This window comes from Rhyacophila brunnea, unplaced genomic scaffold, assembly GCF_057557595.1.
Source record: "Rhyacophila brunnea isolate RB1 unplaced genomic scaffold, BYU_Rbru_1.0 scaffold_24, whole genome shotgun sequence".
Lineage (NCBI taxonomy): Eukaryota > Metazoa > Arthropoda > Insecta > Trichoptera > Rhyacophilidae > Rhyacophila > Rhyacophila brunnea.
In genome coordinates this window covers 21,312,819-21,326,581 of record NW_028232904.1, presented here as the reverse complement: position 1 = coordinate 21,326,581, position 13,763 = coordinate 21,312,819, and the positions used below count along the sequence as shown (strand labels likewise).

The window sequence follows — 13,763 nt, the reverse complement described above, 5'->3', positions numbered from 1 at the left end:
CCATATCGTCGCTTAAGAAACAACACCGCGGAAGTCAATTAATTAAAATTTTCAGGGCAATGTTTTTTTTTAACTAAACACAAAAAAAATAAGTTGAAAGGTATCAATTTTCAATTTTTTGAGACGGGAATGAGAAAAATGAAAAGAGAGAGAGAAAGAAAAATGAGAAAGACGGGAACATAATAATGACATACCTACTTATACAACTTTCCTACAGAATTACAGCAAAATTATTAGCCAATGATGTTTCAATATATTATTATCATAAGACCCATTCTTTTCCATTCAATAAATGCTAGTAATCGTCTAAACTCATTAGTCTTACTGTTATATCCATGGTGAGTAGTGAATATGATCCATCCAAAGGAACAGCACCAGGCAATTGGGGCAAAGGCAGCATAATTCGCAGCTGGCCCAGCGGAATATTTATAGTCCAATTTTTCCATTCTTGCTGGACCGACTAATGCACCGAGTAACAAAGCCATCGACACTGTCCAACCAATAATTAGCTCCATCTGCCAGAGAAATAATAAGATTGTCACAGTTCAAAAGAAAGTTTATGCTTTGATCCCCATTTTTATAACCTTCAACATCATCGCAGGCAGTGACGTCCCTAGATAAAATGCTGCCCCTAGCCAGCGCCAAAATGCCGCCTCATTTTTTTTATACAGTATTTTTATCATCCTTTCATGAGTCCAATATCTAAGAAATGTGTTGTATGAATACATTACTAACAAAATATCAGACTAATTATTGGCAAATCTCCACGTGTCGTTTCTGGTCATCAAGGACGTCGAAGGGCAACGGAAGTAAACTAGATATCGCGAACCCGATAAAACCAGTGAGCTGATTTTTTCAATGGAAAGATATTTTCGTTATTACTAAGTTTAGGTAGCTATTTTTATATATTCCAAATGATTCACCTCGATTTGCCGCCCTTCGAGTAACTGCCGCCCACAAGCGACGCTCAATCTGCCTACCCCCACGGGACGTCACTGATCGCAGGGCCATAGGGCATCAAAAATTGAAAGTGGGGCTAATTTACAACAGGCAGAAGATTACTGTATCTTGACTATTTTTAAGGTACAGCATTTCCATTTTTAGGTTGAGCCAGGGCCAGATTTACCATAGAGCGAAAGGGGCACAAATATATCAGACGTAGACTAGGATCTAGAATCCTGGAGCCAAACAAATACATAAAATAACAAGTAAATTTGTGGTCAAATCAAATTTACTGAGGAAATCACGCGTTGTATTTCAGCGCATCTATTATATACAAAAAGCTGCTATTGGCGGCTATCGAGGGTAAATAATTGTTACTTACAATAAGTTAGCCATCAAAAGTGTCTATCTCGCTATATAAGTTAACACAGCCAAGAGAAGTGCTGTTAAAACATAGTACTTTTTGACAGCTTAGATCAGGGGTAGTCAACCTGGTCCCTACCGCCCACTAGTGGGCGTTCCAGCTTTCATGGAGGGTGGTAGGGGTTTTAAAAACATTTTCATTATGTTTCATTATGGATCTTATTAATAACTTAATTAACTCATTCACTGCGGACCAGTTAATTAATATTTAATTAACAGATTTAAATAACATGCTAATTATATCTAATGCCGACACGGCAGCCGTGTCGTCAGCGCTGTATGAGATTAGTATAATATGGTTTAACTTTCTGTAACTCTGCTTTATAAATTTTATCAAGTATAGTTACTTCCCTATTTTATAAATCACCATTACTATGGAATCGGTGGGCAGTTAGAAAATTTTACCACTAACAGAGATACAAAAGTGGGTGGTAGGTATAAAAAGGTCGACCACCCCTGGCTTAGATGGTTAACTAATTGTAACAATTAACTGGCTCAATACATAAATATGATATAATACCCCCGATAGTCGCCAATAGCCGCTGATAACAGCCTTAAAGGGACCCCCAATAGGTATTAGCCCAGCATTCCTTTAAGCGTTAATCGCCAAAACTGCCAAAATAGATAATATTTATGGATTTTGGAATGTTGCATTCTTTTTATTGAAACCCACTAAAATGCACTGGTACTGTTCGGTTATACGGAATACAGCGGAAAACGCATTTTGAAAATAGCCGATAAACTGGATTATTTGTTAGGTTAACCTAACCAAACCTAACCTAACCTAACCCAACCTAAACTAACCCAAACTAACAAATAATCCAGTTTATCGGCTATTTTCAAAATGCGTTTTCCGCTGTATTCGGTATAACCGAACAGTACCAATGCACTTATTAGAAAAAATCTTCAACAATCGTGAGGTTGAACACACATCTATCACTTTGGTGAGTTCTCTTAGTCAATTAAACTATTAATCCGAGTATAACATTGTGAAATATAAATTACCTATCAGAAAAATCTATTAAACCACTTTAGTAGCATAGCATAGCATAGCACTTAATTACCTGATATAAAATTTAATTTTTACCTTTGTCAGTAATTGTTTTGGTTTGTGTCTGAGTATCAATCCAAGACACAAACCCATGGCGTAAACTGTGAAGCGATACGGTGGCAAGATGTACATGTAGTCAGCTGTCCGGAACAACTGCTGAACACTAAAAGAGAATAAATATAAATCAACAAACACAATGTTAATGTAGTGGGGTTGCTGCCAAAAGTCGATAATTTAGGTATGTAGAGATAACAGCAGATTATGTGTCTATTTAATATAAATATGTATGCTGGAAAAAATATTCAAGGTCATCTGATATAATAGAACATGCACATAAAGCACGAATAAATTAGCATTTTGCCTGATTTTAGAGGGCATGTCAAACTGCAATTACTCCATAACATGGTTTAGAGACTTACCAACTTTTGGCAGTATTGGCCTATTAGGCGGATTAAAAAACTGTTTGCAGTGGCGAAGGGTGGATGTAGGCTGTGAAGATCTGACACAAATTGTGCACACTAAACTTTGTCATTTTATAGATGGAAGAATAGTTTTCATCTATTATAGTTTGGTTTAGGCAGGGTTTAATCGAATTTTAAGAACTATCTGCAATTTGTATTCTTCAATGAAAACAAACAAGTATGACTAACAAAATGTGCATTATTTTTGTTAGATGGTCTAGGCAAGGTTTAATTGAAATTTAGAAACTAACAAATAAATGTCACTGACAAAGTTATAGTGCACACTAAATTAATGTTGATTCACCATAGCCTACCTCCACCCTTTGCCGCTGTAAGTTTGTATACCTTCTTACAATATTCTTCAATATTTCAAAGTTGAGGTACCTACTGGTAATTTGGAATTTCACCACTTTCAGTAAAAAGGAAATATATTTTGTCATAATTCATTTGGAATTGGACTGACTAGTCGCTCCCCTGCATTTTGACACTGAGTTTACTGGGCATGAATATACCTAATAGTTTTGAAGCAAAGCTATTTTTGTTAATTCTACTTTAAATTGGTCATTTACGTTGACAACTGTTTCGGGCTATAAATCCATATTCGGAACTGTCGACTGTAACAGCTGTCAACGTAAATGACTCAATTAAAGTAGAAATAACAAAAATAACTTTGTTTTAAAACCATTATAATAGAATTCAACTACGTAAACGCCAGTTCAATTAATCAATATAATATCTACCTATTTACATTCTTGATTTGACTGAAGATAAAAATAACAATGACATAATTTTCTGTAAGTATCCATGTCATTCAAAATTATTGTGTATAACATAATATTGATGAGAACTGCTTGAACAAGTGTGGGAGCGCACTGCAGCTTGGAAAAACAGCCCACTACACCACTGATTCACTAAACATTCATTTTTGATACTTCACTTACTGACTTTATGTCATTGTCAGGCCAGTTCTATATTAAGGTATAGTCATAAATACATATTCCATTTATTTTTAAAATTCAATTAGGTACTTACGATGCTCCAAAATAAACATAATTGGTCAATTCCATGGTATATGTGATATAGAACCTGGCTATTGTCGACAAGGCGGCCAATATTGAGATAACAATGACTGCTTTCTTGGCGTGCTCCTTCTTCGAGATAAACCACACCACCAGAGGAACCCCCACTCCAAATAACTGGGTATCTATACCCACGTGGTGGGTATGCGTCAGACACTGGAAAATAATAATAGTGTTTATTATCTAGTTGTGGAGCCTAACCTAGACCGACATGAAACTGGAACCACCAGTGTTTTGATTGCATAAAAACAAAATAATTGCCAATTGTTATTTAATGGTTTATTTATAAACATACTTATCCATACTACATACATAGTTAGAAACTGATCTGCAAAAAACCAAGACGCTAAGTATATCATTTCAATACAGTCAATTCTCTTATATGTAGACCACGATTATCCAGCGCTCGGATCGGACATTAATATACAATTTAAATAAAGTTAAGTAAAATTAAGAAAGTTGACACGTCGTATACACCAAATTTTACAAACAATTATAAGATTTTGTGTTGTTTTGTTACAAAGTTTTTATAACATAATATCTGATTAATGAGAGTTTTGCACCATTCCATAGGATTTGGGTTTAGTATTCCAGCACAGCTATTCTTAACCGGTTCTATATTTTCAGCGAGTTATCTTGCTCTATGAAGCCGTGATCGACAGGCCGCACATACAAATTTCACAAGTTATCTCGCCTTCTTTAAACTCAAATTATTAGCCATTGTTGATTGATTTGCATAATCTAAAAAATTAAATGCACAGTAACATCTGTTTGAATAGTTGTGAAATATTAAGCAAAAAATTATCGGTATTACAGCGATTTTAGTTAAAGCTTCGTTCTACATTCAACGTGTGTCGTTAAAAATCTGCGTCCTGTCAGATACTGCCATAGTAATATCGTGAACACGTTTCCATTATTTTTATCACTCCAAATTAACACGGACACAATTCCGTAAACAAGGCGGTTAGCTAAAATAATTGATAACAGAGTCATAATTCGTAACACGGTGAAGATTTAAGTTGGTACATATGTCGTGTGAAATACTCGGTCAAATTCGTGTATTCTTTCTTACCCGAAATGAATTTTTGTGTACAAAATAATGTCAAACGATAATTGAACATAACCCACAATATTTGACAGCTCGCGGGCTCAGAGAGTGAGATAACTCGCTGAATTCGCTGAACCGGTTAAAGTCATAATCACGGAAAACTTACCATGTTCTCAAAGCCAAAATAATTGTGTATAAAAAGAAGGTTTCTCCACCAATGCCTCTTGCAGATGTCAGCATGTTGCGATATGACGAGTGGCCATTGAGGTCCTGAACCGATCTCGGGCAAAATCCACGTGCAGAAAAGAATAAGAGCTCCTAATGTTGGCACCAGTCTAAAACCATAAAATCAAACTCTTGAAGGCAGTGGCGGATTTAGGGATTCCAAAAGCACTAAACACAGAACTGATTATTAAAATAGAATTCAGATAGGCTATACCCCAAAAACGTATGCAGTTCGCCGTATCACCCTTCACCGTGAAATGTTGTATCGGAAATATATGGCCGTATATTAAAGACCGTCCAACCTCTTTGGGTCGTATAGTACTGACATAAAATTCATGTCTAAATAAAACACGGTTCTTGTCCGTTTACACTTTACAGGAAGCCAGCAGCAAACAAATTTTGAAAATAGCTGATATACTTACTGGATTATTTGTTAGGTTAGGTTAGATTTTCATTCTTGAATTCATGAATTTTGCCAAAATCAGCTATGAAAATTGAATTAATGTGCATATTGAATCTAATAAAATTGGAGACCGTATAGGTCTATAGACCGGTCATCTCTTTCCGATAAGAAAGCTCACAGCGAACTGTGCTACGGTGAAATGTTTTACATGCAATTTACATGTAACCCTGTGGAGGTCCAAATCGTCTCTGTTCTGGCAGAACACACTAACTGGAGAATACTTGTTTTGAGTAATTTGACTTTGAAGTTATTAAAATGTTTGAAATGGTCTGTCATGTGAGTTTATTAAGTAATCGTAAAAAGGATGACTTTAAAATAAAGACTGTTTATTTATTAAGAAGGTTTCCAGACGGTAAAGTTTGAAATAAGGAACATTTTGGTATAACTAACTCAATATGTCATTTTATCGAATTAGTGTCTTCTGCCAGAACAGTGACGAAATGATCTTATTAGGATTGAACAAGGAAAAAAAACTATGTACTCAATTCATGAGAAAGATTTGAATATAATATTATAATTGTATATATGACTGGTTTGAACTGTTTCGAGGCCCCCTTTTAAATCTTCTGACGAATCAGTGCGTTATCTAGGTCTTCTGACACTACTTTATCTTCTGGTCTATTGAAGGAGAGCTTCTTTGGTAGTGGTAAAAGATGATGATGGGATTAGGTATCAGATCCCAGGTTGCTTGACATATTGATTCGCCCTTTCTAGTTTCAAATTGAATTATAAAAAATTCTCAAATCAAATATATTGACTATCAGTGTTATTAATAAATAATATACATTCCTGTTATTCATCAGCTGTCAAAGTCCGACTAGTCCTTCATACAAAAACCGGTGGTAATATCGATTTCTAAAAAATATGTAGCATTGATCTAGGCATTACATTATTGTAGAAGGTGTGTTAATGCTAGTGTATTATTTATCATGTAACTCATCTATCCAAATCAAACCATTCCCTGTGTGAACACGACAGACGCGTCAGTATGAGCACTCTATAGAACAATGACAGGTCATCTATAGACAACAAAGGGAGGGGCGGAAAAAGTAGGACCAGTCGTTGTGAATGTATCGGCTTTCTAATTGAGTCGGCAATGATTAGGCACATAAAATTATAGAATGCAGTATAAAAGTATTAATAATTAACAATATTTTGGATAATATTTAGTACATCCTTGGATGGGCTTTCTATCTCGTCTTTCTATAATGCGACAGGTGTGATATTCATACCTGAAGAGTCTCCCGATGTACTCTTGCATAATGCTGACAGATCTGTTTTTCTGGTATCGACCAATGAAGGAGTAGCAGGTGAGGAGACCGCTGAACATGATGAAGGGATCCGTGTAAAGACTCGCTGTTCTTCCGATCACGCTCCATGGTTTTGCAACATTCTATAAAAAATCGTATCCAACGCTAAAAGATGGAGTCATAGCAAAACAATAAAAGAATTTGTATTACATCACTAGATAGAGATATCAAAAAGTTTTTATTACCATCGGTACCAATACAAAAGTCAATATTATCTGTGTTCGAAGCACTGAATACAGTCGATCTTGGTTATTACGATCACAGAAATAGTGAGATCTCAGATGTAATGACGAAACATTCGTTGACATTTTAATTTATGATTTTCTCCATACATTTATTCACTTTTATAACGAGCTACTTCTCCGGTATACCGAGCAAAACTGTTAATGTGTCGATTGTTTAAATACAACATTTTCGACCCTAAGCAATAAAATCCGACCGGGCAGTTAACTAGTCCGATGCCGCCGGGATCGGATTACGTTTATGACACTAGTTAAGTGTCTAAGCACCTAATTGGTGTTTTCGCCAACAGTATCCACACATATGGTTGAAATTGCATCTAAAAAATCCAAGCTTTGTGAAGTCAGTAGGTACCTACCAGCGCCGGCGGCTCAGAACTTCATTACAACAAACAACTTCTTTTGTAATGTATGAATGCCATGCTTGTTTCGGGAATATTTACATTGGTTTTCAGATTTTTTATGTTCTATGCTTAAATAGAATGTGGCGCGAAAAATGTTATAATATAACGATATAACAAGTAATGCTTATAACGAGCAAATTCAGTCGGTCTCATCTTCCTCATAATAACCAAGTTCGACTGTATATTGTTTATTAATAAATGCAATGACATAATAAAGCTCAAATTGCATTTGCAGATTCTCAGGTCAGTCATATGACATGATCGCTCCCGATCATGAAAAGTCACTTTTGAGTCGTTCCCTGGAGTCGTGACCGAATTGGAAAAGACAAACATGAACCCTCCAAACCAACCCGCCCCGCACCACACTCGGTCTTAATCAAGCGTATCACGAAGCTCTATGTTTGGATGTGAAGAATCAACAATTTTTTATGAATGCGAATGTCTCAAGAGCAGATACCCAAGACTGAGATCGCCACGATCTCATGTGAGCTTAAACTAGTTTACTGGAAGATCTAATTTAATAAAAAGTGCTATGGAGAAAGGCACGGAGACTAAAATGAATTTTATGATATGTAAGTTACAAGTTTCCACTCGGAGCGAATTCTCGGACATTCCTAGAAGATGTGGTTTGTATCCTGTAGTTCTCCGCCACATGGACATGTTGGCCGGGTCAAAGTCCAAGTTCATAGATCTTGGCAGCGAATCCACCATGGCCTGTTGGAAACGAACCGGTTGACCAAATTGGAACAATTCCTTTCTTTTGGGCACGATCGTGTTGAAGATTACCACATATGAAAATATCGTAATTAACCTTGAACGTCTTGTGTTTGACATAACAACACAAATTTGACATTTACATAACGACATTCTGTGTATATCAGGCTCTGAGTAGATCTCCATAGAAGACCGTTTTTCTTCAATTAAAAAAAATTCTAATTGATAATTCAAATATATGATATTAATATAAACATTTTTAATTGCCTACTCACCTCCGCCATTTCAGTTCTGTTCATGTACGGCAGAAAGAATGTAGCCATGGACTTGTGGGAAACCATCAGCATAAAAGCGTTGAGGAACCGGATGCCGTGGACTGCTTCGATGTCATCACTAACTCTCTCCAACGAAAATAGAGCCTTCAGATTCTTTCTCAGCGAAAAGCTTGCAATGAGACTGTCTAAAATAAACACACAGTAGATCAGTGGCGACGATTCCTTACTCCATTGCGATATTTATATTAAGTTCTACGTCACAACGCTGCACTCATTTTATTACGTTATCTGCTCTTTGCGTGTTTAACTGAATCTTAAAAATTAGCAGCACCATCTGCAATTTGTATTCTTATTTCGTACGACTGGCAAATACACCATTTACACGGATTTACTGCTGAGAGTACTATAATAAAATGTACGTGTAAACATGTATTATCCTGCAGTTGCACGATTGCATGCATGAATCAAAAAAGTTTGGAAGCTTCTTAAATTTCATGCGACAGTTGGGATTTTGGTAAATGTGCCGCAGAGGTGGACATGAGGTTTTACAACTTTCTTTTTAGACCAAACCAAACCTAACCTAACCTAATCTAACCTACCCCAACCTAATATTACCTCATATAACCTTAGTTTGTGATAATGGTGTATCAAAATGTATGAAAATTTCAAATTTTCAATTAACGATTATTGGATCGAAAAGCCGATGCGCCGACAGAAAAAGGTATTTATTATAATTGTCTACATGGAATAAACTGTTTTTGTAAAAAAAAAATTATAAAAGCTCGTGTCCACCTCTGCGGCACAATTACCGGGATTTTTTCGATCTGCACCTGCGCACTAGAACGATAATGGCGAACCTGCCGACAAAAAAACCAACTAAATCGTAGTCAGACTCATTTTGAGGTTAACTGATTTTTACGACCTGTCAAATATAGTACCATAAAATGACAACATCGCGTCTCGCTTACTCTGGAAGAATAATATTGGAGAGACAGTCAGCACTTTTACGTGTAAACAGTTATTGTCACGATAGTTTAAAATACGCACTATTGCTGCCAGTAAATCCATGCACGTGTAGAGGCGCTAAAAGTTTAGTGTGCATTATTTATGTCGTATCTCTACAGCCTACCTCCACCTCCGCCACTGCCCCATAGCCTACCTCGTTCCAAAAGTTGTTCTTCACCATTACAGTAGACATAATAGAGTCGGAGAGTCACAATATTATAAATAAAGTCTCATTATAAATAATTACAATAAAATGAATTGGTTGATTTTACTTACTTGAATCTTCGTCGAATATGCTTGCATACAACGAAAGGAGTATCACTCCAGAGAATAAGGACCTGAAAAATCAATAATATGAATATTATAAGACGTAAAGGTTGCTTCCTTGAGGATCTGAAATTTTTTCGGTCGATCAGTATGACGTTACCATTCCGTACAAAGCTTTTACAAAAATACTTTCCAACTGCCTAGAAACTGTGCTAGACGGTGACATATAAATTGTACGTATTACATTTCACCGTAGCTTAGTTCGTCGTGAGATGAAAAAATTACGCATTGTTCGTGAAGCATTGCAGACAATAATGTTCCTTCAAGAATGAAAACCTAACCTAGCCTAAGCTAACAAATAATCCAGTATATCGGATATTTTCAAAATTTGTTTGCCGCTGGCTTCCTGTAAACCGACAAGAACCGTGTTTTATTTAGGTTGGACGGTCTTTAATATAATACGACCATATATTTCCGATACGGTGTTAGATGAGAACCAACCTAGAGAGCACGCCGGATTCAGAAGAGACTACAACAGAATGAATCATATACAGGATGTCAGGGAAGTTATAGAATGATATCAAGAATATAGACTACCAGTGTACCTGTGTTTCATTGATTATAAAAAGGCATTTGATGCCTTCGTCCGGCAGTGAATCGACCCCAGCTAATAATGATGATAGATTGCTTGTTCCGCGTCTCACTTAATCTTAATTCCAAATTATAATATAAATATTCCAACCAATATAAATGTGACAGTCATTTACTCTGTGCCATGTTTATACAAAATTTATAAACACAATATAAAACCATGAAAATACCATCTCTGTGTGTTATTCATCACGTCCCAAAACACTACATGTCACGCACACAGCCGCAACCTTCAGAATAGATATACTATCGGGGACTACCAAGCATCTTCCTATTACCCCCGATAGGTGGAGCTGCAGTTGTTCCCATTACGGAGGATCCTTTCCTCAAATGACAAGTTGGAGAATACTGCACTTTTATCCTCTCATAATGTGGCTGAGGTTCTGTAGTTATCTGGTTTTGATACTATGCAGAACTTCTCGATCCTTTCCCATTCCTTTGAGAATGTCAACATATTTTGTCACTCGGTCAGTCCAAGGAATTTTGAGGATGTGTCTATACAGCCACATTTCGAAAACCTCAACTCTCCGTGACATACACTAGATACAATAAAGCATCTTTGTGCGGCATTAGCTTACAATATTAGTATTTGGACACGATTGAACAATACTATAATCAAGGTGTGAGACAGACTTTAGTATTAAAATTAAATAGAAGAAATCTACTATATATTTTGAATTAGGTACATAGATATTACTTACCCTACAATAATGGTCCCTTTCGATAGACCCTCGTCGATTTCTGTCTGACACATTTGCGGCTCCACCAAAACTTCCACGTGCATCAAAGACGAGTTCAGATGAAGAGCGAGTTTAGCTTCCAGTCCAAGCTGGACATCATCATAGGTGCAACCGTGGGGTACGCACATACCCCAAGATATTGACGAGAAACGGGGGACTCTGTGACCTGGCTGTAAATATTACCGGAATATATAAACAGAATGATAAGAGAGACCATAGACTACGAATAAATAGATTTAGAAATTAGGAATTTGTATTATTTTAAATTTTAGATAATAAATTTATCCAGGGGTGTAGAATGGTATTTTATATAACGGGACAGTAGCAATGCACCCCTTACATAATACAAAACTTGTACCTATACCTATTAACTAAAAATACTAAGTTTCCCTGTTTTCGGTTACCACCTAGCAGTGACAAAGGGTGGAGATAGGCTGTTTAGATCTGATATAAATAGTACACAATAAAAGCCATATTTATATGTATTTGTTTTCAATGAACTAAGAATACAAATTGCAGAAGGTGCTGGTTAGTTTTTAAAATTTAATTAAACCCTGCCTAAACCAAAGTATAATAGTTTTGTTATGCTACGGGTGATCTGACGAAAATAGTGCACACTTTTTCAGTCATACTTTTATTCGTTTTCATTGAATTAAGAATACATAATATTACAGATGGTGCTGGTTAGTTTTATAAAATTCATTAAGCCCTGCCTAAACCACACCATAATAAGTAGATAAAAAATATTCTGCCATCTATAAAATATCTAAAACTATGTGTGATTTGATGGCCTAATTTCAGATATTTTATTGATAGACGAATATTTTTTGAGTATCTTATTTATCTATTAATTGTCACTTAGTTTACTTACTTAGTTAAATTGAATTTTAAAAACTAACAAACAATTTCTATTTTTCTACACATTGTAATCTTAAGCGTCAATTACATTGAGCTTCTTTACGAGCTGTTTATTGGCGAATTTACAATCTGCCTGTAAAGTCGCCCAGTGTAATCATCGAACAAGCTAATAAGCAGGTTTTTTTTTTTTTTTATAATAACCATACCCTTGCTTTTTCGTACAAGGTGGTTGGGTGGGTTAGTTGCATTGATGTGGGGCTAATTAGGTGCCTCCATTTATATCTTTAATTTTCTTTATGGCCAGGATTAAATATTTTGTGTAGTGTTCTTGTGTTGTTCTATTGCTTAGTGCTTCGTGAGGCTTTTGGAGGTCAATTTCGTGATTATGTTGTCTACATCGAGTCCTGAGAGTCCATCGCTCCCTTTCTAGTATAGGGCAGTCGTTGATGACATGCCACACAGTTTGAGATGTGTTGCCGTCACATGGACAACAGTCGTCATCCCTCAATTTAAATCTTTTTAGATAAGCTCGCACCGATCCGTGGCCTGTTAGTATCTGTGTGAGTTCGTGTGATATTTTTAAGTTCCTGGCAAGAGTGATGGCACAGTTTATGTTTGGAATAAATTTCTGCGTTATTGATCCTGTGGCGGATGTTGTGTATCTGTGGTTCCATAGCTCTATGGTATCTTCGTTTAGTTTTTGTTTTGCGTAACTCAGAGGGAAGTGTGTATAGGTTAAAGGTCTTTTGTCTGTTGTGGCTTGTTTAGCGTATTTATCAGCTTCCTCGTTTTCGGCTATCCCTGTGTGACTTCTTATCCAGAAGAATCTGGGGTTTGTTCCTATCATTCGAAGCTGTGTTGACAGTGTTAAAATGTCTCTTACAAGTGGGTGTGTCGATGATGGGTTTTGGAGAGCTACCAGACTGGATTGGCTATCTGAGAATATGTTTACATAGTCGTGTCTGTGGAACTTTAATCTTTTGAGTGTCCACTCGAGAGATTCTCTGATAGCAAATATTTCTGCTTGGAAAACAGTGCAGTAGCTTTCGAGCTTAAATTTTCGGGGTGTTATTAATGTTCCATTTTCGTAGGCTACAAAAGCTGCCCCTACTTTGTTATCGATTAGACTGCCATCTGTGTAGATCTCCAATCCTGTGATGTGGTATTTTGTTTTAGTGTCTTCGTCAACTGTTCCTATGTGTTCTATATTTTCTAGATGTCTGTTACCAGGATGTGGAAGTTGTGTGTAGTGTATTTTGTTTTCGTATGTTCTGTCTGTAGGTAAGTGTCGGGGAAGTATGTGGCTTGTTTTAACTTGGTATATTCCTGTAAGTTCTTGTATTTTTATATCTATTGGCGCTATTCCTGCCAGGGCTTGTGCTGACGTTAGCGATATTGTGCGATATCCCTTGCAAATTGATATTGCGAAAGGTCTTTGCGCGGAATTCAGTCTTTTTTGGATCGACTTTCTGTGAGTTGCTTTATTCCAGACCGATGCCGCGTAAGTTAAGGTTGGCTCCACAGCTCCATGATATATAATTTTTAAAACTTCAGGAGACGCCCCCCAAGTGGCTCTTGCTGTTTTTAAAAAGAATTTTCCCATTTGAG

At 36.4% G+C, this 13,763-nt stretch overlaps 1 protein-coding gene across 1 annotated transcript in view; it reads right to left on the bottom strand.

The window, feature by feature from the left end:
• The window catches only part of LOC147069192 (O-acyltransferase like protein-like), a 78,172-nt gene that overhangs the window by 3,490 nt on the left and 60,919 nt on the right, over window positions 1-13,763 (bottom strand). The window contains exons 4-11 of the mRNA XM_085950997.1: window positions 11,259-11,467; window positions 9,916-9,977; window positions 8,635-8,819; window positions 6,925-7,085; window positions 5,171-5,339; window positions 3,910-4,112; window positions 2,453-2,579; window positions 326-515 (exon numbers count right to left, since the gene is read on the bottom strand). Of these exons, the coding sequence (XP_085807123.1) occupies window positions 326-515; window positions 2,453-2,579; window positions 3,910-4,112; window positions 5,171-5,339; window positions 6,925-7,085; window positions 8,635-8,819; window positions 9,916-9,977; window positions 11,259-11,467 (1,306 nt within the window). The remainder of the gene's footprint in view (window positions 1-325; window positions 516-2,452; window positions 2,580-3,909; window positions 4,113-5,170; window positions 5,340-6,924; window positions 7,086-8,634; window positions 8,820-9,915; window positions 9,978-11,258; window positions 11,468-13,763) is intronic.